A 26,558-nucleotide genomic window follows, 5' to 3' on the forward strand; every position below is an offset into this window, starting at 1 on the left:
ATAGATAGATAGATAGATAGATAGATAGATAGATAGATAGATAGATAAATAAATAGAGATCATTCTAGTAATATTTTCAGTCTTATTACAAAATAGTACAATATTTGTATTAGAACAGTGAAAATAGTAATTGCTCACTACAAGCTTTTATATAAAGTAAGGTAATGGTAAGGTACTACTCACACTTGACTAAATGACCTAACTACACAGTTTAGAGATTGAGGATTAAAAACTCTAGTTCAAAGCAGAGCTACTCAGGAGGCATAGGCAGGCAGTGTTTCATGCCAGGCCCCGTACACAGCCAGACTTAGCTGGATATGGTAATACATACCACTAGTCTCATCTACTAAGGGACATGAGGTAGTAGAGGAATTTAGTCCATGAGCTAAAGGACAACTGAATACAAGGAGACCTGATATAAAAAGGTAAAATAAAAATCTAGACAGATATTCCACTTATTACTTTTCATATAGCAAAAAAATTTCCATACAGAAAAATAAAAGTTAACTTCCAACCTCATATACTGGCCACCAAAAAGTTATTCACATTATACAAAAGGTAGGAAAACAGCATTAATGAGCCAGACAGTGGTGGTGCATGCCTCCAATCCCAACAGGTGGGAGGGAGAGGAAGGTGGATCTCTGTGAGTTCAAGGCCAGCCTGGTCTACAAAGTAAGCTCCAGGACAGCCAGAGCTATTACACAGAGAACCCTTGTCTTCAAAACCCAAAAGAGAAAAAACAAACAAACAAACAAACATTAACTACAAAACAATAAACTCAGGCCTAGTGGCTCAACTGTAATCCCAGGATTCCAACAGGATCAATGCAAGCATGGGCTAAAGCAGAGATTCTGTCTCAATAAGCCAAAACAAAATAAAAATGAGGGTGTAGATCCCAGGCATGGCAGCTTACCACTCCAAGAACTCAGACAAGTAGATCTCTATGAGTTCCAGGCCGGCCTGGCAAAGAATTCCAAGGCAGATACACACTGCAGATACACACTGAGAACCCATCTCAAAGAAAAAACAAAACCCCCAAGAATCAAGCACTCGGGAGGTAGAGGCAGATAGATCTCTGCTCTACAAAATGAGTCCAGGACAGCTAGGGCACTGATACACAGAGAAACCCTGTCTAGAAGGTGGGGGAAAAAAAAAGTGCCTATGATTTCAGTAAGGTACGTAAACTAGTATAAACTTAAGATACATATTTGTGTCTGGATAATTTGCTTTGATTGTATTATCAATGCTTACATAAGCAAAGTTAACTAGCAACAACACATAAACCCAAGAATTTTCAGTCATGCTTTTTAAAAACTTTAACCTCAAACAGAGTTCTAAATTTGTCTAAGAGGGAAAAAGACAGAAAATTTCCCAAAGACATTTCTGACACACAATCCCATTTAAACCATGGCCAGGTGTGGCGGCACATGTTTGCAATCCCACCCAGCAACTCTGAGGCTGAGGCAAGAGGACTGCCAATTTGAGATGAGCTGGACTAGTCGAAAATTTGTCTAAAAAAAAGATAAAAGATGAAAAAGAAGAGAAACTATTCACAGCTCACACTTGTCAAGTCTTGAGGCAACTGACATGGTCAGGCACTAACATGTAACTGTTTAAGACAATGAAGTTCAACAGGAACCAAAGTCTTTCGTTTTGACAAATTCCAAAAACATACATTTTATTGGCATGTACTCTGCATAGGTCTCTGCATGACCCATCTCTTCCTCATCTTCTTCTTCTGGTTCATCTTCCTCTTTAACAACAGGAACCTTCTGTAACACAAAAGTACAATCAATCTTATGTCAGAGACAAAGAAAGGCCCAGAGTTTGTGGGACCTTTTCCAACTTGACAACATGAGGTACCATAAAATTTCAGTCCTTTCCTAACTGTGCAAAGGTGAAAGCAATCATGTCAACCTACATACAAATAAGCCACCAGAGTTCTGCCCCTCCAGTCATCTGGAACTATTTTGTTCACTGCTCACATATCTCTTTCCAACCTCAGTCTCTCTCCTCAATCCAGGACTTGAAAGAGTAAGGAGTGCGGGGACAAAAGGTAGGACACCCCATTGAACAAATTATCAAACCAAGATTTTAGAGAATGTGCAAATATTAACAAGGATAAGCATTCTGTAAATATTCCTTACACCATCCTGTCTACCTGCCTGTCTTCCCAGCCATCTTCCTCAAAACCTCAGTACCTCGATAGAGCTCAGGCTCCCACTGCCATATCTTTGGTGTGCCTTTGCTTGCTGACCTGTACACAGAGCCACCAGCCCCTCAGCGCCTGTCAATGCTTGTGGTTTCTTCTGAATCCTTGTCACAGTCCACCATAGAACCATACCTATGACCCAGAGCCTTTACTGTTTTTTTTTTTTTCAAAGGAGTGTGCCAGCATACTCTGCTCACACTGTACCTTTTGAAATTCCTTATACTATTCCTTAAATCTAGATGGTATTAAATACTATGTTTACTTAAAGGGAACCCATAAAGGAAAGTCCTTACAGACACTGCACAGATACAGCGCTACTCCAGAAACAGTATTTGATGAACTCATAGTTACCTGACCTGAGGCACACAGCACTGCCAGTTAAAGAAAAGAAATTGTAACAACTCACCCAGATCACTGCATGATTTGACAGCTACTAACCAGTCACTTATTTGGACCCCACCAAGTTATTAATGGTTTACAACAAAAATGCTGTCATTTTTCCTGGCCAGGTAGATGAATATAAAGGCTCATCCCTGCAGCACCATCGCATGTGATCAACCCTACTGAGTTCCTGTAAACAGCCTACCCACTCAACAAGCTCCTGACAACTTCTCTTTTTCCCCGTGTTGACCAACTGTCCTGGAGCTCACTATAGAAACCAGGCTGGCCTTGAGTCACCTGCATCTGGTGGAATTAGAGGCCAGACCACCACACCTAGCACACTGAGGACTTTTTTCTTTCTTTCTATGTTTTTTGGGGTTTTTTTGTTTTGTTTTGTTTTTTTTTTTTTGGGTGTCTCTGAAGCCTTGGCTATCCTAGACTCGCTCTGTAGACCAGACTGGCCTCCCAAACTCACAGTGATCCACCTGCCTCTGCCTCCGGTGTGCTGGGATCTCCAGCATGTACCACCACACCCATCTTGAGGATTTTTTCTAAAGTAATTTTAGCCAAGTAACTTCCATATTCACATAAACAGTAATACTACTATTAGAAACTTACCATAGTGGGAGAAAAACTCCTCATTTTCATGTCATTTATCCATATCCTTGCTACTTCTTTATTAGAAGACTCTTTTTTTACTGCACCATTACTAACATCAGCTGCAGGAAGAAAGTGGATTACATTTTTACAAGCCTCAATTTTCTTCCTCTAGTTTCAAAATAGTTTTTCATTTAAAATACATATCAAAAGTCATACTGGTAAATTAAGCATAACCATGAAAGTATACATAGTACTGTGAGTTGTTTTGAAGATTTATTTACTATTTTCTGTATCTATATCTATATGTGTGTGTGCCTGAGCATATGAATTGTGCACCATATGTGTGCAGTGCCTGCAGAAGCTAAAAATGGCCAGAATATGCTCTTGGAACTGGAGTTACAGATGGTTTTGACCTGCCTGATCTGAATGCTAAGAATCAAACTCATGTGTACTTAATCACTGAGCCTCAAAGCTGTATGGCTTTATGGAACAATTACCTTAAAAAAAAAAGTACTAAAAAAGAAATATGTGCCAGTCCTAGTGGCAAATGCCTTTGATGACAGCAGAGGAAGCCAAGGCAGGCAGATCTCTATGAATTCCAGGCCAGCCTGTTCACACAGGAAGTTTCAGGCCAACCTGGGTTATACAGTGAGAGTCCCTATCTCAAAAAACAAAGGAAAAAAAATGCACAGGAGAAATTTTAAAACTGTTTGTTAAAGCTGGGTATGGTGGTACACGCCTTTAATTCTAGCACTCAAGGAGGCAGAGGCAGGAGGATGGCAGTGAGTTCCAGGTCAGCCTGGTCTACTTTAGTCCAGGACAGCCAAGGCTACACAGAGAATCCTTCTCTCCAAAAAATAAAAATAAAAACAAACAAACAAAAACTATAAATAAGATACATTAGCCAGAACTACTTAATAATTTAGTACAAATACCAAAAACAAGCATGACTTTTGAGATTCCACTCTGGCTCACTTCAAAAAACAAAATGCGGGGCTGGAGAGATGGCTCAGAGGTTAAGAGCACTGGCTGCTCTTCCAGAGGTCCTGAGTTCAATTCCCAGCAACCACATGGTGGCTCACAACCATCTATAATGGTATCTAGCGCCCTCTTCTGGTGTGCAGGTATATATGCAGACAAAACATTGCATACATAATAAATAAATAAACAGGTAGATTGATAAACAGATGAATGAATGAATAAATGAATAAATAAATAAATAGATTGGTTTTTAGAAGTGCAGGTGGCTCCCTTAAGCAACACATATACTACAACTGGAAAAATAGATTAGCATGCCCCCTGTGCAAGGATGACATACACATTTATGAAGTGTTCTACATTTTTTTTTTCTTCAAAAATCAAACCAACAGGCTAGGCAAATGGCTCATTTGGTAACATGCTCACTGCCCAAACATAACGGCCCAAGAACCTATGTAAAAGGCTTGCTGCTGCAGAACACATCTGTAATCTTGGCACCAGGCAGAGGACAAGATGCCTGTGCTTTGTTAACCAGACAAAGAGGCCAAGTTTGTGAACGCCAGGCTCAGTGAAAAACTTGTCTTAAAACAAGGTAAGGTGCTGAATACATGACTCAGCATTCACTGGCTCCTCTTCCAGAGAACTCAGGTCTAATTCCCAGCTCCCACATGGCTGTTCACACTCTTCTGTAACTTTAGCTCCAAGAAATCTGATGCTGACTTCTGGCTTCCACTGACATTGCACACACACGGGTCACAGACACACAAACAAGCAAAACAACACACATAAAACATTTTTTAAATTAAAAACAATAACAAAATCATTACATGTTGCCAAGCATGGTGCTGTATGCATCTAACTCCAGCAGCAGTAAGGAGTGTGAAGCAGGAAGATCACTGGTGAGTACCCAGTGGCCTAGGCAAGACTGTCTCAAAAAAAAAAAAAAAAAAATATATATATATATATATGTATATATATATATATATATACACACACTGTAGTTTAAAACACATAAAGGAAGGAGGACAGACCATCCCTATTTTACTCCTAAAATGTTATCTCAAACACTAGGAAACTTCCCTGAGTGCTCTATAGAAAGCCTTGTTGTTCCTGAAGCAGAAGAGTTTGAAAAATGACCTGATTTTGATTCTGAAAACTCACGTTTAAAAAAAAAAGAAAGCTGGGTGCTGGACTGGAGAGAGAGCTTAGAAGTTAAGAACACTGACTGCTCTTCCAGAAAACATGGGGTTCAATTTCCAGCATGCAGTAGTGAGAGTTCACACCATCTGTCCCTCTACTCCCAGAGGATCTGATGACCTCTCCTGGTCTACAACAGCACTGTACAGACATAAACACAGGCAAACATTTCATGAACATAATTAAAAAGAAAAAAAAAAGGGTTTTGAAAAGTGGATGTCTTGTCCATCAACAGAGGAATGGATAAAGAAATTTTGAGTACTTTTACACAGTGGAATACTACTTAGCAATTAACAACAAGGAAATCATGAATTTTGCAGGCAAATGGTAGGAGCTTGAAAAAAATCATCCTAAGTGAGGTATCCCAGGAGCAGAAAGACACTCACTTATAAGTATATACTCACTTATAACTGGGTACTAGACCTTTAAGATAGGATAAACATACTAAAATCTGTACACCTAAAGAAGATAAACAAGGGGCTGGAGAGATGGCTCAGAGGTTAAGAGCACTGGCTGTTCTTCCCTATGCAGGTCCTGAGTTCAAATCCCAGCAACCACATGGTGGCTCATAACCATCTATAATGAGAACTGTTACCCTCTTCTGGCCTGTAGGCACATACTCAGGTAGAACACTGTATAAATAATATATAAATAAATCTTAAAAAAAAAAAAAAAAAAAGAAGAAGAAGATAAACAAGAAAGAGGTCCAGGGATAAGATGATCAATCCCCATCTAGAAAGACAAAAGGGATCAACATTGGAAGTAAGAGATAACAAGTAACAGGACAGGAGCCTACCACAGAGGGCACCTGAAAGACTACCTAGCAGTGTATCAAAGCAGATGCTGAGACCCATAACCAAGCCTTCGGCAGAGTGCAGGGAATCATATGAAAGGAAGAGGCGTTAGTATGACCTAGCGGGGACAGGAGGCCCACAAGGTCCAAATATATCTGGGTCTTCTCTGAGACTGTTTTTCCAACCAAGGACCATGCATGGATATAACCTATAATCCCTGCTCAGACATAGCCCATGGTAGCTCAGTATCTAAGTGGGTTCCCTAGTAAGGGGGACAGGAATTGTTTCTGACATGAACTCAATGACTGGCTCATTGAGCTTCCCCTCCCCCCCCAAGGTAGGAGCAGCCTTACTAGGCCACAGATAAGAACATTGCAGCCGTCCTGAAGATACCTGATAAGCTAGAGTCAGATAGAAAGAGAGGAGGACCTCCCCTATCAGTAGACTCAGAAGGGGGCAGGGAGGAGATGAGGGAGGGAGCGGAGGAGGGAAAGAGAGAGACGGCTACAGCTGGGATACAAGTGAATGTATAAAATTATTTAAAAATGAAAAAAATATTAAAAAAAAAAAAGCAAGAATGGGCTTAGTTAGGCAGAAGGGTTACAGTCATGATGGGGAAAGCGTGACACAGGAGCACGAGGCCATGGCATCCAGAAACGAAGGAAGAACAGGAAGTGTTTGAAGCTGCAAAATCTCAAAAACACTCCTCGAGTGATGCTGAAGGCTCCACTTCCTAAAGATACCATAACCTTTCTGCACATCATGACATGTTTAAACATGTCACCCTGGGGAACCTTCTCATATTCAAATACAATAGCAAAAACCATGTTTGACAGGCCACCCTGAAATTATGCCCAAAATGAAAAGAGGAGAGGGCTGGGAGATGGCTTATTTGCTAAAGGTGTTTGCCTCTTAAGGCCTGAAGTTGATCCCTTAGCCCACATGGTGAACGGCAATAGCCAACTACAGGTTGTCCTCTCACTGAGAATGCACACACCTACAGATAAATAAAAGTGATTTAATTTTCTAAGTGAGAACAGAGACTATTTCTTTGTAGAAACGATTATCCACTCCATGTATTAGAAGAACATTGCTATTCATCCCATCACAGCCAACTTTTTTTTATGTAGGAATTTCCAGCCTAGGGCTGGAAAGACCCTAGAAAAAAAAAGAAAAAAAAAAAAGTGGATGTCTTGAGGCCAGCCTGGTCTACAGAGCAAGTTCCAGAGACAGCCAAGGGTACAAAGAGAAACCCTGTCTCCAAATAGCAAATAAAAAGGAGTGGGGGTGGTGGCTAGAGAGATGGCTCAGTGTCTAGGAGCACTGGCTACTCTTCCAGAAGTCTCAAGCTCAAGTCCCAGCACTCAAATGGCAGCTCACAACTGTCTGTGACTCAAGTTTCAGGGGATCTGATACTCTCACACATATATAAATGCAGGCAAAACACCAACGCACATTAGAATAAAAATAAATCCTTAAACATTAAAAAAAGGAAAGAAAAAAGCTGGGTATGGTAGTGACAGGAGAATTCCCTGGACTCACTGGCTAGCCTATCTGCCTAGTCCCAAGACAGGAGTGGGAAACTTGGCCTATCCTCTTGGGTGGTGGAGGCACGAGCTGGTAGACACGGCAAACAAAGGCAGGCATGCATACATACCCAACACACAGTCTGCCTCTCTGCAGTCCAACACTAAGCTCCTAAGAACACCAACTTCAAGTTTCTTCCCCAGCAACACCTCAAAGTCCAGAAAGGAGCTGTCACAATACATCCATTAGTTATTTACTAAATGAGCAACAAAAGATGCTTCAAAAACTATAAGCCAGGCAGTTGTGGTACATGCCTTTAATCCGGGAGGCAGAGGCAGGTGATTCTCTGATCAAGGGCTAGCCTGGACTACACAGAGAAACCCTGTCTTCAAACCCTATCCACTAAAAAAAAAGAAAAAAAGGGGAAAAAGAAGAAAAGGAAGAGTAAAGAAGCTAACTCCAGTTCCAGCAGAATCTGATGCCCTCTTATGGCCTCCATGGGTACCTTCATGCACATGGTACACAGAATATACTCAGGCACTTACAAACACATAGAAAATAAATATTAACCAAAATACCCAATACCACTTGTGAAACACATACACACAATAGCTAGGGAAAAACAAGGTTAAAACAGATGAAAATGGACTTACTAGCTGCAGTTGCAACTGGCTGAGCAATGTTAGCAGGAGGCTTCAATTTCATGAGTTCGTTTAAACTATTATTTTTAAGTAAATCCTTCAACTGAACCTGGTCCTTTGAAGGAGCAGGGGGTATGGCGTTCCGTACTACCGGCGCTGAGACGGAAGGGCGTGTGTTTGCAGTGGTCTGGATGAACTTTGTTAAGGTGATGGTTTGTCTATTTGTTGTTGCAGGTGGCGTCTTAGTCATTACAATTGTAGATCCCAATGTTGGAAGTTGATTTATCTGATTCAGCACAAACGTTGTCGTGGATGGAGGATGCTGCTAGAAAAGAAAACAACACTTCACACACTCATTGATTCAGACTTGAACAGTCTGAATCAATGAACACATTAGGGCTGGGCATGGTGGCCCATGCCTTTAATCCCAGTGCCCAGGTAGGCAGAAACAGCTAGATTATCAAGGCCAGGAAGGCCAAGGCAACACAGAAAAAAAACCCTCTCTTGAAAAACCAACCAACCAAACACACACACACATTAAACCATTTAGAAATCTAAAACTAGAGACCAGAGAGTGGGTTCCAAAGGGAAAGCTGACTGTTGTGCAGGCAGGAAAACCTTGAACCCCAGAATCCAGAAGGCATGTAAATCAGGCAGCCAGGACACATCTGCAATCCTAATGCTCCCACAGTGAAATGGGAGGCAGAGATATCCTGTGGCCAACAAGTGAGAATGGACACTGAAGGTTCTTCTCTGATGACAGGCCTACGGGTTCCTGTACAAGTCCAGGGTCAACACACACAATTTAAACTTTATTCTATTCTTGCTTAAGTAATGGTACTTTAGGAAAAATCAGGTTAAAAAATTCAGAAAAGGATGTAGTAGCAATCTTTTTTTCTTTTTTTTATTAATTACACTTTATTCATTTTGTATCCCCCCATAAGCCCCTTCCTCCTCCCCTCCTGATCCCACCCTCCCTCCCCTTTCTGCATGCATGGCACTCCCCAAGTCCACTGATAGGGGAGGTTCTCCTTTCCTTTCTGATCTTAGTCTATCAGTTCTCATCAAAAGTGGCTGCACTATCCTCTACCGTGGCCTGGTAAGGCTGCTCCCCCCTCAGGGGGAGGTGATCAAAGAGCAGGCCAATCAGATTATGTCAGAGGCAGTCCCTCTTTCCATTACTACGTAACCCACTTGGACACTGAACTGCCATGGGCTACATCTGTGCAGGGGTTCTAGGTTATCTCCACGAATAGTCCTTGGTTGGAGTATGAGTCTCTGGGAAGTTCCCTGGACTTTCTTTTTTTTTTTTTTTTTTTTTGTGACAGGGTTTCTTTGTGTAGCCCTGGCTGTCTTGGAACTCACTTGGTAGACCAGGTTCTCCTCAAACTCTTGAGATTCCCCCTGCCCAAGTGCTGGGATTAAAGGCATACATCACCAGTGCTCAGTTGTAATTTGACATTTTATACAACTGTCAAGGATATAAATTATAAAGGGAAGCTATCCTAAACCAGCTGTGATTTACAAATTCTAATAGACCTACTAACAGGAAAAAAAAAATTATAAGACCAACACAACCTACTAGACAGACAACTCTAAGCAAATCATGTAAGTCAGTGAAGACCTAGGTTTTATTGAGTCTATTTTTTTTTTTAATATCTCTATTGTTGCCAGACAGTGGTAGAGTATGCCTTTAACCCCAACACTTAGGAGGCAGAAGTAGACAGATCTCCAGGTTTGATACTAGCCTGTTCTACAAAGCAAGTTCCAGGACAGCCAAGGCTATCTAGAGAAACCCTGTCTCAAAAACAAACAACAACAAAAAAACAAGAGATAAAAAGATTTCTAATGTCTTTAATGTAAGTTTTGGTTTCTTTGTAAACTTAGTTATGTTACATAATTATGCTTTTGTTTTAATCCCAAGTGTGGGATATTCGTTGGGCTACAGTTTGTCCACTGCTGTTAACTACCTCCTGCAGGGCATGGCTTTTGCCAGCTGATTAACCTCCTACCTTGTGCAGCAAGGAAAGGGACGTGGTTTAGGACTCTGGGAGATATAAACTGAGAGCATAGAAAGAGAAGGTGTGGCAGGTATTTTGGCTTGTGACCTGTAGCAGTTTGGAGACCAGAAAGATGGACGATGTAGCAATTGCAGAAATACTTCGGGGGCAGCGGTTTGAAGACTGCTGGCTGTGTCTGCTGTTAGTGGAGATTGGGATAGCCCTAAAAGAACCCATGACCCTAAACACCGGGGCCCCTCTCCCCACTAACCTCTCTCCTATGTAGTACTAGGAGGTTGGAAGGGAGGTTGAGACCTAAACACCCCAAATGAAGTAGACTTTTAAAAAAAAAACACGACAAATGTAATTTTTTTTCTTTTAATCTGTAAGGCTAGGTGTATGTGCAGGTGCCTGTGGCAACTACAGGCACCAGGTGAGCTGGAGTTACAGACACATGTCAGCTGCCCAATATGGATGCTCTATAATAGCAATAGCTTTTTTTTTAATTTTATTTCTATTAATTAGTTTATTCACTTTGTAGCCCACCTGTAACCCCCTCCCAAGCCCACTCTCCCTTCCTCTTCTCCTCCCATGCCCCTCCCCCAGTCCACTGATAGGGAGCAATAGCTCTTAACTGCTGAGTTATCACTCAAGCCCTTTGAAGTCATGTTTGTTTTTAACATTGCACTTTTTAATTTAAAACAAACAAACAAGTTTTTTTTTCCCCCACAAACTGATTTCACTGAGAAGGCAAACATGTGGAAATCAGAGAACAACCTGAAAAACTCAGTTTTCTCCTAGCACATGGCTCCCAGGAGTTAAACTTGGGTCTTGAGGTATAGAAACAAGCGTCTTTACATTTGACTGGCCCATCTCAAACACTGATCCTGTTCAATGCTGTCTGTTATCATACAGATTACACTAAACTTTAGAACCTATAAAGACAAAGATAGCAAGGTAAAGTCCAAATACTGGTAATAAGGTGCTCACTATAAACAGTCTTAGACAAAGCCACACACAATGAGTGTTGTCAGGGAAGAGGTGAAGTGAAAAGTAAACAGAGAGGAGCAAAGAAAAAAACAAAGCTGAGCACAGCGGCAGGACTGTGAGAGGCACACATGGCAAAGAAACATGGAAGGAACAGAAGTTGAGCTCAAGACTAGCATAGACTATATGAGACCCTATCTCAAAAAAATAAAAAATAAAATAAAAATAAAGCCAATTTGAAAATGCCTTGTCTGTGGCTTTAAGGTTCCTGCATATTTCTGCATGTCACTTGATGTATGTGTTCTTATGGTGCTGTGGTCATCTCTGGATCTGGCGCCTGCCAGGTTAATCCTCTACCACTACCTAAGCGAGATCCCGAGCCCCTTTACTTTTTCAAAAAAAAATTATTCTAGACTGCTCTTTACCACTTTTAAACTACAATATAAACTGACAAATTTTAACCGGTTAGACCAATTAATTCTGTATCGATTTGATTCTGTAGCTACTTGGCTATATTTAAGGTAAGATCAAAAGAACTCTGCACATAAAGCACAACTAATCACATAAAGGCTACAGCATAACAATCGACAAAAGCAGCCAGGCGTGGTGGTGCATGCCTGTAATCCCAACACTCAGGAAGGCAGAGTCCAGGACAACCAAGGCCACACAGAGAAACCCTGTCTGGAAAAAAACAAAACAAAACACAACCAAGAAAAGCCAATGCACCAAACACTGATAATAGTGAGGTAACATGTACATTCAATCTTCATTTCACCTATTTTTTTAAAGTTTTTTGTTTGTTTGTCTGAGACAGAGTTTCTCTGTGTAGCCTTAGCTGTCCTGGACTCCTTGCTTTGTAGACCAGGCTGGCCTTGAACTCACAGGGATCCACCCACTTCTGCCTACCAAGTGCTGGGATTAAAGGAGTACACTGAACTTTGAAGTTTTTTATGATCACAATGCACCAGTCTCCTCTGCTATATCTTGAGATCAAGGCTAGCCAGGGCTAAGTATCTTATTTGAAATAGTTATATCTTTGCTACCACCGTAAACCATTTTAGAATAATCCCAAATCTGCAGAACGCTTACCCTCACATTTAACAGTGCAGGCGTAGACATCGTCTCTGGTTCTTGTTTAACAGGAACTGCTGCTTCTGTCTCCAAACCTAGTTCTAATGCACTAAGTGGCATCGACTGCGAAACAAAACAAACAAACAAAGAAAAATACTGAGAAAGGGCAGACAGCAGTGAATTCGGTTTCAAGAACAAGAGTTGCATTTATTTTCTTAAATAAAAACAAAACTGTAGAGTTGGGTTCTATTTCAGTGGTAGCATTCGTGCACAGACTACAGGATCCTTCTTGCTCAGACTCCAGTGTTATACACACCAAACTCGAATTTTGCTATCAGGCTGTGCAATCACTACATCTGTAAAGAAACTAATCTTGGTCAAAATCTCCACAAAAATTACACTAATATTAGAATTTTATTTTTGCTTTTAGCAAATGTAAACAGAAGTCTTTTTATAAAAAGGTCCCAATAAAGACCAAAGAGAACTGTAAAAGAAATTAATGCTCTTCCCATATGAATTATGAATGTTAAGCAATAGGAAAAGCAATTGTCTTGATTTTGATGCCAATACTACTACCTCATTAATTAAAAAAAAAACAGATTAAAAACATTAATGTGTATATCATATATATACACATATATGTATATGCATATATACACGTGTGTGTATATATATGTATGTATATGTATGTTTGTTTCTGGAGACTGAGTTTCTCTGTGTAACTAAGGTGGTCCTAGAACTTGTTCCATAGACCAGGCTGTGAACTCACAGAGATTCACCACCTGCCTCTGCTTCCCAAGAGCTAAGATTAAAGGTATGCACCACCTCCCCTGGCAAAAATATCTTTCTGAAATGTAAATTAGAAAGGTGAGGCTACACATCAGCAGTAAAGTGCTTGCCTACCATGCTCAAATCCCTGGGTTCAATCCCAAATAGCATAAACAGGAAAAAATTGCTACTGTTATTTAATAAATAACAATGGAAATTACAAAATTCTAGAGGATTTGGAAAACTGTTACCTGTTGAACTGAAGGGGGAGTAGGGGTTGCAAGCCCAGCATCTCCACCATCAACATCAAAGAGGTCATTTGGACTAATCCCACTCTCGCTCAAGGCAGCAAGCAGTAAATCTTGCCCTGGTTCCACCATCTTTAGAACAAAGTGAAAAATATTAACAACTCTCTTCTAAATACAAACAATCAAACATTTTCTACCAGAGCTACTCATTCAGTACTTCTGAAGAACCTGACACATTTGAGAAAAAGAATAGAAGAGAATCTTTGATCCCAGACATCTCACACTAAAATGAAAGGACCCAGAAGCATAGCATTCAGAATAAGAGTATCTTTTACTCCTTGGCCTACTGACTAAGATCAAATCAAAAGTGTATCTCTAAAACACTATGAAGCTGGCCACAGTGGCGCTCGCCTTTAGTCCCAGCACTCAGGAGGCAGAGGCAGGCTGGTCTCTGTGAGTCTGAGGCCAGGCTGGTCTACAAAGTAGGCTCCAGGACAGCCAGAACTACAAATGAATAAACACACTACCAGATCAAAGAGGGAAAAGTGAACTGTACACAGGTTCCTAGGTAGATGACAGCACTGAGGACAGGGAGAAATAATCAGGAAGACAAGTGTCTTCTAAATAATGTATTCCAATGCACTACAAGTTCACTCACCAGGGGCCCACAGGTGAGTGGGTTATATCTATGGTCTCATTCACCCTTCTAGGGTGACACAGGCCACTACAGGGTTTTCAGACACAGGAAAGCCTGGCACATTAGTTTCTGACAGCAGTGTGAAAGCAAACTGAGAGGAACTGGAGAACTGACGCAGGAAGACTTTCACTGCAACAGGCCTTGGAACTGCAGTGGCTGGGAAGAGGATGAATGTGTTTCAAGGTATTTAACAAAAACTCTACAGGTTTAAAATTAACACCCAGGGGCTAGAAACATGGCTCAAGGGTTAAGAGCACTTGCTGTTCTTCTAAAGGGCCTGGGTTCAATTCCCAACACCCATCATTGCTCACCACTGTCTACATCTCTAATTACAGGTGATCCAACACCCTCTTCTGGCTTCCTGGAGCAATGCACCGACGTAGTGCACACATACATGCGGGTAAAACACCTATACACAAAATTAATTTTTAAAAATTTAAACATCTCCATTTAAATTTTTTCTAAATTCAATACTTGTGAGTAGTTTTCCCCAGGAAACAAATTTGTGTTCTATAAACAATATACCTCAGCTGTGTGATGGAACGACGCATCTATGACAGCCCACAAAGAAGGTTAGCAAAGAGCCAAAGTCCCAACTTAGCATGCTTCAACTCTTCAAAGAGGACAGTAAGCAGAGAAACCCTCCGCCTGCCCATGTCACATATATCTGTGCCTCATTCAATGGAGCGCTAACAAACAGGAACATCGGGTGGATATCCTGACTGAACTGAAAGCAGAAACAAGTAGAAAGGACAAAGGACAGATCAACAAGGTTTTCTATGAAAAATTTCAAAGAAAAAAGGAAAAAGTCTGAGATATAAAGCCATTTTGAACAGAAATGAAGAAAGGTTAAGGAAAGTTAGTGGTAATGCCCCAACTTGCCAGAGTCAGGCTTTTCATACACCATACCATCTAAGCTCACAGCAGGCTGGGCAGCAGGTGATGTAACCTGAAAGTTAGAGCTCAAGTTTACATTATTCCACCTTTACATAGAAAAAGTGATCCAAATTAGAGTACAGACAGTGCAAATTCCCAAGGCCCATGGGTGTTCTTTCCAGCCAGAAGATAGAAATTGACACCAAATTTTAACACTCTGCCTTGGAATCAATGCTAGACACTCAGTCTGAAATGGAAAGAAGAAAGGATTCCAATTTAATGAGAAGCTGAGCTTTAAAAAAAAAAAAAAGGGGGGGGGGGTTAGAGAGCAGGCCAAAATAGGCTGAACAGCCAGACCTGGCTCAAAATAAGAGGGAACTCGAACCTGAGAGAGATGGTCCAGAGGTTAAGGGAACTTGTTGCTCTTGTTGTTCTCTGCACCCATATGGGGTATTAGGATTAAAGGCCTGGACTACCACACTCAGCCTCACTGAGCTTTTTACATGTTTTCTTAGCCAGGCAAGTCCAAAACATTACAAGAATGTTTTGCTAGTCACACAATAAACAATAAAAATAAAAAAACAACAATAAAAATAAAATATAACAATAAAAAATAAAATAAACAAATTCCCAGATCTACAAAGCACACAATCAGTGATCATCTCCACATGCACTTTAGGGGGTATCAGTGCTTTAGCCATCAAAATCACATTGAAGCAGAGCAAGGGTGGTGCACTCTTTTAAACCCAGCACTTGGGGGGCTGGACAGATGGCTCAGTGGTGAAGAGCACTGTCTGCTCTTTCAAAGGACCCGGGTTCAATTACCAACACCCACATGGCAGCTCACAACTGTCTGTCACTCCTGTTCCACTCTCACAGAGACATATATTCAGTCAAAACACCAATGTACATGAAATAATAATAAAAAAAATATTATTATTAAAAAAAAAAAAAAACCATCACTTGGGAGGCAGAAGCAGGCCTCTGAGTGCGAGGCCAGCATGGCCTATAGAGTGAGTTACAAGACAGCCAAAGCTACACAGAAAAAAAACCCCTGTCTTGAAACCCATCCCCCTCAAAATAAAACAAAAGACCAAAAAAGGAAGGAAAGAGATAGACAAGACAGATATACATACAACTTCTACTGGTTAATTTAAGTGGGTCTGAGTGACGACAAAGTTCAGAGATGATGCCTAGCATACGTAAATATGACCTGGTACTGATGCCCAGCACTGAGAAGAACAGCAAAACAGGAAGGAATATGTGAAACGCCTAACCTCACTAGAAACTCAGTTTATGATTTGAATGGTCGATATACCTTTCTCATATGGAGGATCATCTGGAGCTTTCCAGGCAGCCAGGAACACATTTTCTACTTCTTCTCTTTTGCAGAAACCAAGAGAAGATGACAGAGCACTTATCCCATTCTCTAACTGCATTAAGCAACTCTTAGTATTTAATCATATTCCCATATGAAACAGACTCTCAGAACTTCAATGCTATACACAGCCCTTAAAAGTTGCCCTGGCCAAGCTCCTGGTTTTATGAAAGCAGCTTAATTCCAACGGGAAAAACATTTCCACAGTATAAATCCAAAACACTGTTGCTTGTAGGGAACTGACACTGTGCCTACCAAGGTGTTTATACTTCAATTCAGGGGATATCTGCCATGCAGCTACCTTCCAACAATTACCACAGAACTGTCAACTGCAAATGGACTTCAAAAGCTCCACTTTTGCAGTGGTGAAACACGCCTTTCTTTAATCCCAACACTCAGGAGCTAGAAGCAGGTAAATCTCAGAGTTCAAGGCCAGCCTGGTCTACAGTGTAAGTTCCAAGACAGCAAGAACTACATAGAAAAGGTACAGCACCCACTTAACACCAATGCTGACCATTATCAACAGGGACAAGATAGCAGAGATCTAGAGCTCTTCATGGCTCTGAACAGACACAAGGACATCTGTAAAGCAAGAGCACAGGGCAGCAGCAGAGGAGCCAGAGTCAGAAAGAACAGGACACATCACCTGCTAGTGCTATAATACAGCCAAGTAAAAAACCTTGACTCCATTTCTTCAACTATTTTCTAGGACTGTTGTGTTGAGTATGAGTGAGTAGTGACGGAGAGGAAGACAGGGAAATGGGAAGAGAGGGAGAGGGTGAAAGAAGGGGAGAGAGAGGGAGGGAAGAAGGGAAAGAGAGAAAGAACACTTAAGACTGTATATTTGTAGCTGGCTTTTTAACAGCCTCACTACATTTGGCCTTAAAGTCAAAATTCTCCCAAATAAGGTTATTACAGTTGGGCCGGAGGTCTCAAATTTTTCTGTTAATGGCCAGGCACGGTGGTGCATGCCTTTATCTAGCACTTGGTATGTAGAGGCAGATCAATCTCTGAGTTCCAGGCTAGCCAAGCACCCTGCCTCAAAAAATTAAAAACAAAAAACAAAACGAAACAGAACAAAAATGGTAGATATAGTCAGACGATGGTGACACATGCCTTTAATCCCAGCGCTCTGGAGGCAGAGGCAGGTGGGTCTCAATGAGTTCAAGGCCAGCCTGGTCTACAGAGGGAGTTCCAAGACAACCAAGACTATACACAGAAACCCTGTCTCAAAAAAAAAAAAAAAAAAACCAAAAAACAGTATATATGTGTGATGGGAGAGACATGTGGAAGTAAAAGACAACTTTGCAGAATCAGCTGTTACCTTTTCAGCGGAATCAATATCAGATTGTTAAGCTTTTGTACCAAGCACATTTCCCTAGCCCTTAACTAATATTTTGCTAAACCTCAGAATACAAAAAGATCCTTTTCTTTTGCATAACACTACTCCACTGAACTTCCCAGAATACAAACGTTTAATGACAGAAATCAATCCAGTAGTTCATTTTTAAAAAGCTCTATAAGAGATTGGAGAGAGAGGGCTGGAGAGATGGCTTGATGGTTAAAGGCACTGCTCTTCCAGAGGTCATGAATTCAATTCCCAGAAACCACACGGTAGCTCACAACCATATATATAATGTGATCTGATGACCCCTTCTGGCATTCAGGTGTACATGCAGATATACATAAAAGGTAAATAAATCTAAAAAAAGAATAAAGAAAAAAAAAAAAAAGAGGCGGTAGAGATTACTGAATGGTTAGGTTAAGAGCACTCACTGCAGGGCTGGAGAGATGGCTCAACACAAACTGCTCTTCCAGAGGATCTGGGTTCAAGTCCCAGCACCCACATGACAGCTCACAACTGTCTGTAACTCCAAGATCTAATACCCATAGACATACATGCAGGTAAAGCAGCAATGCACATAAAATAAAATAAAATAATAAAATAAAATAAAATAAGCAGGTAAAGCAGCAATGCACATAAAATAAAATAATAAAATAAACAAAATAAAATAATAAAAAAACACTCAAAGTAAATAAAGTATAATTAGTAAAAGTTTTAAAAAAGGTCTTAAAAAAAAAAAAGCACTCACTGCTCTTCCTGTTGGTTGGTTACCAGCACCCACATGGCAGCTCATAACCACCCTATAAGTCCAGCTCCAGGAGACCTAACACCTTCTGGCCTCTTGGGGCAGCAAGCACACATGTGAAATACATACATACACCGAAAATAAAATAATTTTTTTAACTTTATTTATTTATTATTTATACAGAGAGTTCTGCTTACATGTACACCTGCATGACACAAGAGGACACCAGATCTCATTACAGATGGTTGTGAGCCACCATGTGGTTGCTGGGAATTGAACTCAGGACCTTTGGAAGAGCAGTCAATCCTCTTAACCTCTGAGCCATCTCTCCAGCCCCTAAAATAAAAATTTTAACCAGCTTTTCACATCTAGTTTGTGCAGCTAATCAGATCTGAAGACAACTGATAGTCATCTGCAAATGTGCATAAAGACTATCCTTCAGTGAGTATCTTTGGCTGAATGAACACAGGACTGGCATGGTGGTGAATGCCTTTAGTCCAAACACTCAAAGAGGCAGAAGCAGGTGGGTTTCTGAGTTCAAGACCACCATGGTCTACAAGTTCCATAGATCAGCCAGGACTACATGAAAAAACAAACAACAGGCTGATTTAGTAAAAGCCTTTTTCAAACTAAATATTACAAAGAAAGCTGGGCATGGCCCAAGTTCCTAAGTTCAAATCACAGACACACAGACAAAAACATACCACTTCAAGACTCGGGTTGGCCTGGCAGCACTCTGCCTTTAATATCAGCATTCTGCAGGCAGAGACAGGCAAATCTCTAAGTACCATGCTAGCCTGATCAATCTACAGAGCAAATTCCAGGTCAACCAGGACTACACAGAAACCCTGTCTTGAAAAACAACAAAAACAAGACAGCTTCATCTCTACATCAGAACAGACTGAAGACTTGCACTCAGTTTAAGAATTTGAAGGAGCCAGGTGTGATGGATCCAAGGCCTCAGCGCTCAGCGGCAGGGGTGGATCTCTGTTAGTTTGAGGCCAGACTGGTCTACAAAGGCGTTCTGGGACAGCCAGAGCTACACACAGAAAAACCCTGTCTTGAAAACAAAACAAAACAAAAATATGCACACACATATGCACACAGACACCTTTAACTCCAACACTTAGGAGGCAGAGGCGGGTAGATCTCCCAAGTTGGAAGTCAACCCGGTCTACAGAGTGAGTTCTAAGAAAGCCAGAGCTATGTAGAGAGACCCTGTTTCAAAAAATAAAATTTAAAAATCCAAAAAAGAGAAAGCAAAAACTTCATCACCAATACCACAAATTCAGTTGATGGATACCTCTTTTTGGTTAAGGTTTCTGAAGCAAGGTATCATGTATCCCAGGGCGACCTTGAATTCCCAGTCCTGACTACACACCCACCACCGCCCAGTGCAAGGATTACAGCCACTCACTCTGGCACCTTTAATACTTCTATGATTAGGTTTTTCTTTTCATCCTCAGCATAACCCAAGAATATCCCCTCTGTCACAAAGCAGGAGCTAAAACCAAAAGAGAGTAAGACTATAACAAGGTAGTAAGTACACAAGCTTGGACTTCACCTAGGAGACCAATTCCAAACTTCCTTCCCTTCTCACCCCAATAGGTGGCCTCCATATCCACAGGCTCCACATTCCGAAGTTCAACGGGGAAGGTGTTGTGTGATTCCCACACATATAAACCCAGCACTGAGGCCAGCTGGTCTACATAGGAACTTCCAGGCCAGGCAGGGCTGCATAGCGAGTCCTTGTCTCAAAAAAATAAGTAATAAATAAACTTTCGGCAGAAGATATAAGTACTGCATGAACCTGTAGACTGTTCCCTGGGCAATCAGTGCCAGTATCTCCTCAAACAGCACATATACCTATTAGGTATTGTAAACAATCTGGAGATGAACTTCGGAAGGATCTACATTACATGCAAATGTGACATTATTACATAAGGGACTTAAGCTCCTGCAAACTTTTGCTATTTTCCTGGGTCTTGAACCGATCACATTTAGATGCCAAAGGACTGCTAAATCAATGTTTTCCATCTGTAGTTAAGAGTATAACAGGACTCACTGTCAAAGTAGCTTACAGTATGATGGTCAACATAATTGAGTATTTCAGCATAAAATGGAAAACCAATCCAAAACACATAGGAGGAAAGGGCAAACATTTCGGGAGACTTTGTTGTTTTATTCACTACCATTAGGTCAGGAACATTTCTTACTGTAGGATGTAACAAAAGCATCTAAAAACTTTTCTAATTTACTTGTTATACCCGAATGAATAAGTTTATCTGTTTTGAAACACCTTATATTCTTAGGACTTCCTGCTCTTCAAGAACTCCTCCACTTGCTGGGCAGCAGTGGTGCAGGCCTTTAATCCCAGTGCTTGAGAGGCAGAGGCAGAGGCAAGCAAATCTATGAGTTCGAGGCCAACCTACTCCTCTCAATGAGTTCTATGACAGCCATAGCTACATAGTGAAACCCTGTCTCAAAAACAATAATAGCATTATTACATTCATTTTATTGTTGTTGTTATTATCACTATGGTATGGGTCACTAGAGGTGGCACACAGTGTTGGGACTCCCATGTGTGGAAGTCAAGGGACAGCTTGTTCTCTCCTTCCACCCCGTGAATTCCAGGTATCACACTTAGGCTGTCAGACTTAGAAGCAAGTGTCTCAACCAGCTATGCCATCTCAGTGGCCTCTTTAGATGAACTTTAAATTTAAGCAAGAATACTTTGGAGCCTACCGTATCTCACGAGAGACTACTTGGTAAGGCCAGACCTGTGTATTCTTGCCGTTGGCAAGTGGCAAGACAACTCAAAATTCAACTTAAACACTGAAAAGCACCAAAACCACATCTACACACAGCTGAGGTCTTTGAAGCATCTTTCTAAAGCACAGAAAAGACTGGACATGATGACAGTGCAGGCCTGTAATCCCACCATCAGGAGGGCTATGACAAGATCTTGAGTCTTGAAAGTCAGACTGCCTACACAGTGAAATTATACGACACAATCTCAAAAATAAAACAGTAAAAAATAAAAAGCATAGAATCAATAGTCTCCACACAGCCTTTTTTGTTTGGGTTTTGGAGACACACTTTCTCTGTGTAGCCCTGGCTGTCGGACTCTATCTCAGGAAGATCCACCTGCCTCTGCCTCCCCAGTGCGTCCGGCCCACACTGACCACACTTCAAAAAAATTAAAGACATACAAAACTGCAAACACATCACATTCAAACCAATAAATATTAGGCTCTCTTTTTTAACATTAAAGTGAAGATGGACTTAAAATTCATAAGAGATTTGCATTGAATGAAGTTAAACTGCAAGCAGAAACCAGAAGAAGCCTTCTCCCATCAGGGAATGCCTGGAAAAAAAAAAACTTCAGAAAAATGGAAATTAACGTTCCTGTGCTATCAAAATTGTCCCTCTGAAGTCACCTCTGTAAATGCCATTTCATTCCAGAAATTCTGTGTAAATGCTTCTTTCTTTTTCCAATGCTTATGAAAATCAACATTGACATTGGGACTGTTAACGGGCAGAACTATATGCAAATGCTAAATAAACTGACTGACCTAGGGCATTTTGGGTTTGACAGCTGGATGGACCCTCTGGGGAGATTGTTTACAAGCCTTCCACCTTTAATCCTTAAAGTCCGGAGACTATGAACATTTTACTCAACATACACTTCGAACAATCGAAGTTTAAAGGTCAAAGGGGGCCCGTTTTTAACCTTCCCTCAACACGTGTTCAGCACAAACTTCCGGGTGCGGCTACAATTGGCTGGGCAATTCAATGGATAAAAAACGATGCTTTCTTGGGCTCTCATTTTATCTCCAGCTCCCCCCGCCCCGCGCTAGCACGATTCTCAACCAGCGCCTCCCCCAAACAAAAGCCTCCCACAGTAAACGGAACAAGCACATAAAAAGAGCTTTTTATATGGGAGCACCAACTTAGTGGTCTGCAAACATTAACCAAACAGAAGCACAAAGCCGGGATAGAAAGGGGAGGAGCTGGATGCCGGGGTCAGGAAAGCAACAATCACTCCAAGGCTTCAGAGTGCTGGAGCCCATCCCACGGCACTCCCAGGAAAACACCGGTAGACAAGGCTCTGAGGAACTCGGGTGCTCACCAGACCCAACACTGCAAGGATGAGCAGATGCCCAACCGCCATCGCCCTCAGCATGAAATGAGTCCAGAGTATGAAAGTGCACTCCCTCACTCCGGGGAAAGCTAAGCCCGGCACGGCAAGGTGTGAAGATGTCCCCCCCCCACGTGTCCCACGCACCCCAGTCGCCTTCCTGGACCGAGGTCAGGCCGGGCGTCCCGGTGCCTCCTCCCGCTCCCGGAACCGGGGAGCAGCGGGCCGGCGGGACTCTCATAAAGGTCTCGCCTTCACTTTCGCTGCCCGCCCGGACGCCACGGGAGGAGGAGAGGCGAGGGGAGCGATCCCCCCGGGGGAGGCGGCGTGCGAAGGGCCGGGCTGGCCGGCCTCGGAGCTGCTACCCGGCTCAGGACGGCGGGACTCCTGCAGGGCCGGCGATGCCAGGCGGAGAACGCCGGAATCCACCGGGCGACCGGCAGGAAGCCACCGCGCAGCTGGAGAACGAGGCGCGGACAGCAGCGAAGTGGCCGCCTTCCCTCCCCCCCCCGCAGCCGGCCCCACACGGACCCCGAGGAGCCGCGGTGGGAGTGGGAGGCTGTCCGGGAGAACGAGCGTGAAAGGAGCAGAGGGCTGAGGGAAGGACTTACTTTCCCCGCCGGACCCGACGAAAGAACACTTTCTCCCGGTGCGTGAGCGTGTGAGGAGCCGGAGGCGACAGGAGCGGAGGCGGAGGCGGCGGCGGCGGCAGAAGCGGCGTCCGGCTCTGCCTACCTCCCCGCCGCCATCTTGACGCCCCTCCCCCCGAACTCCCCGCCCCACAGGAAGAGGGGGCGGGGTGACTGGTCAGGCGCCGCGCGCACGGCGTGCGCGCCACGCCCCACGTGACTGCCCCGCCACCGCCCCGGTCCGTCTCCTCTCCGCCCCGCCTCCTTACTGGGTGAAGGGAGCGGACCCCTCCCCCCATCTTGACCGCCCCCTCTGCCTTTGACGCCAAAACCGGGCTCCGCTGGGTCCCGCTAGCCTGGTACCAGTGATGGGATCCAAGAGAATTCCAGATCCCAAACTGTCCATTACGGCGGCTCCGGGGTGGGCGAAGGGTGAGGGGGCCGGGTTTCCGAGAAGGGGGAGGGGGCAGGCGAAGGCGGCCTAGGACAGTCACGTGCCCGCTACTTCCGCCGTCGCTGCTTGAGAACTCGCGAGATTAACGTTTCCCCACCCGTTGTGCTCCGCGGGCTGTCGGGAAGAAGGTCGGCTTCTCCCGGGGGCCACCAGGAGGTCAGCCTGTGAGCCGATGCGCATGCGCCCCACACCTGCCGCCGTAGTCGTGGTAGTAGAGGGCTTAGGGCTATTTTCAGAACCTTGGCCGTGGATACCTAGGGCCTGTCGAGCCCTTGCGGAGCTTCTGTCGCTAGACGAGATCTTCACTGAGCATGCTAGAAATATATATATATATATATTAGTGTAATCCTTGCTTGTGAAGCTCTCTTGAGATTTATTGAACTTTATTGACTCGAAAACCGCCACGAGCCTCCGTGGTCCTGTAGAAATAAGCCAGACGGTACCGATTCGAGGCCCTTCACAGCGGCCCAGACACCTGCATCCACCATTACCCTCCGCTAGCCATTGCGGCATACCATGGCTTCCTCTGCTGCTCCTCCCTATCTTCATGTTTTCATTATTGTTACGTTGCCTTACAAACTAAATACATTAACTTCTTGGTCACCCTTTTATAAAGTCATTTCTGAGAATGCTGTTTGACTTTGTTACATAGTTCACAGGCACGCTTGGACGATTCTTGGCCCTTTATGGCTATACATATGTTTTGCTCTATGCTGAAAGCAAACCTTGCACAATCGTTTTGACAGTTGAGATTAAAGTCTGTGAACTCATCTGGGCTTGGTGGCGCAGGCCTTTAATCAATCGCAGCACGCAGGAGACAGAGTCAGGCAGATCTCTGGGTTCAAAGCCAGCCTGGTCTACAGATCGCATTCAAGGAAAGCCAAGGCTACACAGAGAAACCCTACTTCCAAAAAATAAAAATAAAAAAGGTGTGTGATCTTTTCCAGAAAAATTACTGGTATATGTTTTACTTTGGTTTTCTGTTGCTAGGATAAAATAATCACCAAAACAGACTAAAGGAAAAAAAAAAAAAAACCAGTTTATTTCATCTTACATTAATTATATAGCCCATCGTTGAGGCAGGCCAAGGCAAAACCCTAGAATTAGGAATTAAACACAGAGTATAAGACGTTCACCTGCTTCCTAGCTTCTTGCTTATACAGCCCAGACACACAGTGGGCAGTTAAGAAAGTGCCCCACAGATGGCCTCATAGGCCAATCTACTACTCGATTGAGATTGCTCTTTTCCAAGTATGTCTAGATTTATGTCAAGTTAAGAAAAACAGTGACAGCAGGGAAAGTACATACAGCAATAATAACTATTCTAACTTTGTATGCAAACATTTCAATTACAGTTTTGTGGGTTGATCTTTGTTTTTTCAAGACAGGGCTTCTCCATGCAGTTCTGGCTGTCCTGGAATTCACTCTGTAAACCAGGCTGGCACTGAACCTGGAAATTCTGTCTCTGCCTCCCAAGTGCTGGCATTAATGGCGTGTTCCACTAGCCCCCAGCCCCGTATTTGTGTCCTTATCTACTAGCACTAAAGAATTCTAAGACCAGATATGCTTGCAAAAGCCAGCACTCAGAGGACTGAACCCAGGGCCTGTGAAAGAACAAGTGTTTTTTGTTTGTTTGTTTGTTTAAAAATTTATTTATTTATTATGTATACAGTGTTCTGCCTGCACACCAAAGGGCACCAGATCTCATTTTCGATGGTTGGGAGCTACCATGTGGTTGCTGAGAATTGAACTCAGGACCTCTAGCAAGAGCAGCCAATGCCCTTAATCACAGAGCCATCTCTCCAGCTCTGAAACAAATGCTGTTAATCACTGAACCAATTCTATAGTCCCTTAGTGTTTTGTTTTGTTTTGTTTTAATCCTCAGTATTTTCTTAGCACAAATACATTTGTAGACAAGTGGTGGTGGGGTGGTGGCTTGTGCCACCTTTAGTCCCAGCACTGGGAGACAAAGGCAGGCGAATCTCTGCGATTGAAGCCAGCCTGATCTACATAGCAAGTTCCAGGACAGACAGGGCTATACAAAGAAAAAAAAAAAAAAATGAATACACACACACACATACACACACACACACACATACACACACACACACACACACACACACACACACACACACACACACATACTGTTGCAGGATATTTGATCCCATTGTAAATCCCAAAACTGTGAATTGTAAAACCCTATTTCTTGTTTGGTGCAGTTAAACTCTAGCACACACCTTTAATCCCAGAACTTTGTATTGTAAACAGGTGATTATAGTGTGGTTCACCTGGCCTAGCATACACCTTTACTGCAATCATCCACAGGATTTAACAAAGTTAACCCTAGGTCAAGAGGCAGACCAAGAAACCAGTTGACAGGGGTTAAAGAGAAGGAGAGACTTTGAGTTGAGGGGTATATAAGACAGCATGTAGAGGCAGAAGGGAAAAGAAAGATTTTAGCTCAAGCTCTGGCTTTAGTTTAGGCTTCAGCTCCTCAGCTCCCTGGCTTTTTGGACTTTGAGCTAGCAAGCCTTTGGCCTTGGGTTTTTTGGCCTTTTGCTCCTAGGCTCTCAGTTGAGCTAGTGAGCCTTTTGTTTTTTTCCACCCATACCTGAGGTAAGAAGGAAGGTCAGCTGGGTACTGTCTCTGTCTCTGTGAGCTGGCAGGTTTTCACCCCAGCATCTGGTTCCTAAGTCTTTATTGGTAAAACAGAATGGTTGGGATTTTCATTTCTTTAAAACAACAATATACACTTGTAATTGCCTTAAGAACTGTACATATTAAAAAGTACCTTTTGGGGAGGGTGGAACTATAGCTGGGATACAAAGTGAATAAATTGTAATAAAGAAAGAAAGAAAGTACCTGTGACATTTCAGTATATGTATACAT

The 26,558-nt window shown here is 42.7% G+C and overlaps 1 protein-coding gene and 1 pseudogene across 2 annotated transcripts in view; one reads left to right on the forward strand and one right to left on the reverse strand.

The window, feature by feature from the left end:
• Positions 1-24,279, reverse strand: part of Sbno1 (strawberry notch homolog 1) — a 56,010-nt gene extending 31,731 nt beyond the window's left edge. The window contains exons 1-6 of one of the 2 annotated variants that reach the window (XM_055605774.1): positions 23,198-24,279; positions 13,408-13,536; positions 12,407-12,511; positions 8,343-8,652; positions 3,212-3,312; positions 1,676-1,772 (exon numbers count right to left, since the gene is read on the reverse strand). In XM_055605774.1, the coding sequence (XP_055461749.1) occupies positions 1,676-1,772; positions 3,212-3,312; positions 8,343-8,652; positions 12,407-12,511; positions 13,408-13,536 (742 nt within the window). In that variant the 5' untranslated portion in view covers positions 23,198-24,279. Of the gene's footprint in view, positions 1-1,675; positions 1,773-3,211; positions 3,313-8,342; positions 8,656-12,406; positions 12,512-13,407; positions 13,537-23,197 lie in introns of both variants that reach the window. The other variant, XM_055605773.1, reaches the window with a different exon arrangement.
• LOC129676168 (U6 spliceosomal RNA) lies at positions 4,437-4,537 on the forward strand (annotated as a pseudogene).
• Positions 24,280-26,558: the final 2,279 nt, after the last annotated feature.

The sequence above is a fragment of the Psammomys obesus genome, unplaced genomic scaffold, assembly GCF_907164565.1.
Source record: "Psammomys obesus unplaced genomic scaffold, mPsaObe1.curated_primary_1811, whole genome shotgun sequence".
In the NCBI taxonomy this organism is placed as follows: domain Eukaryota; kingdom Metazoa; phylum Chordata; class Mammalia; order Rodentia; family Muridae; genus Psammomys; species Psammomys obesus.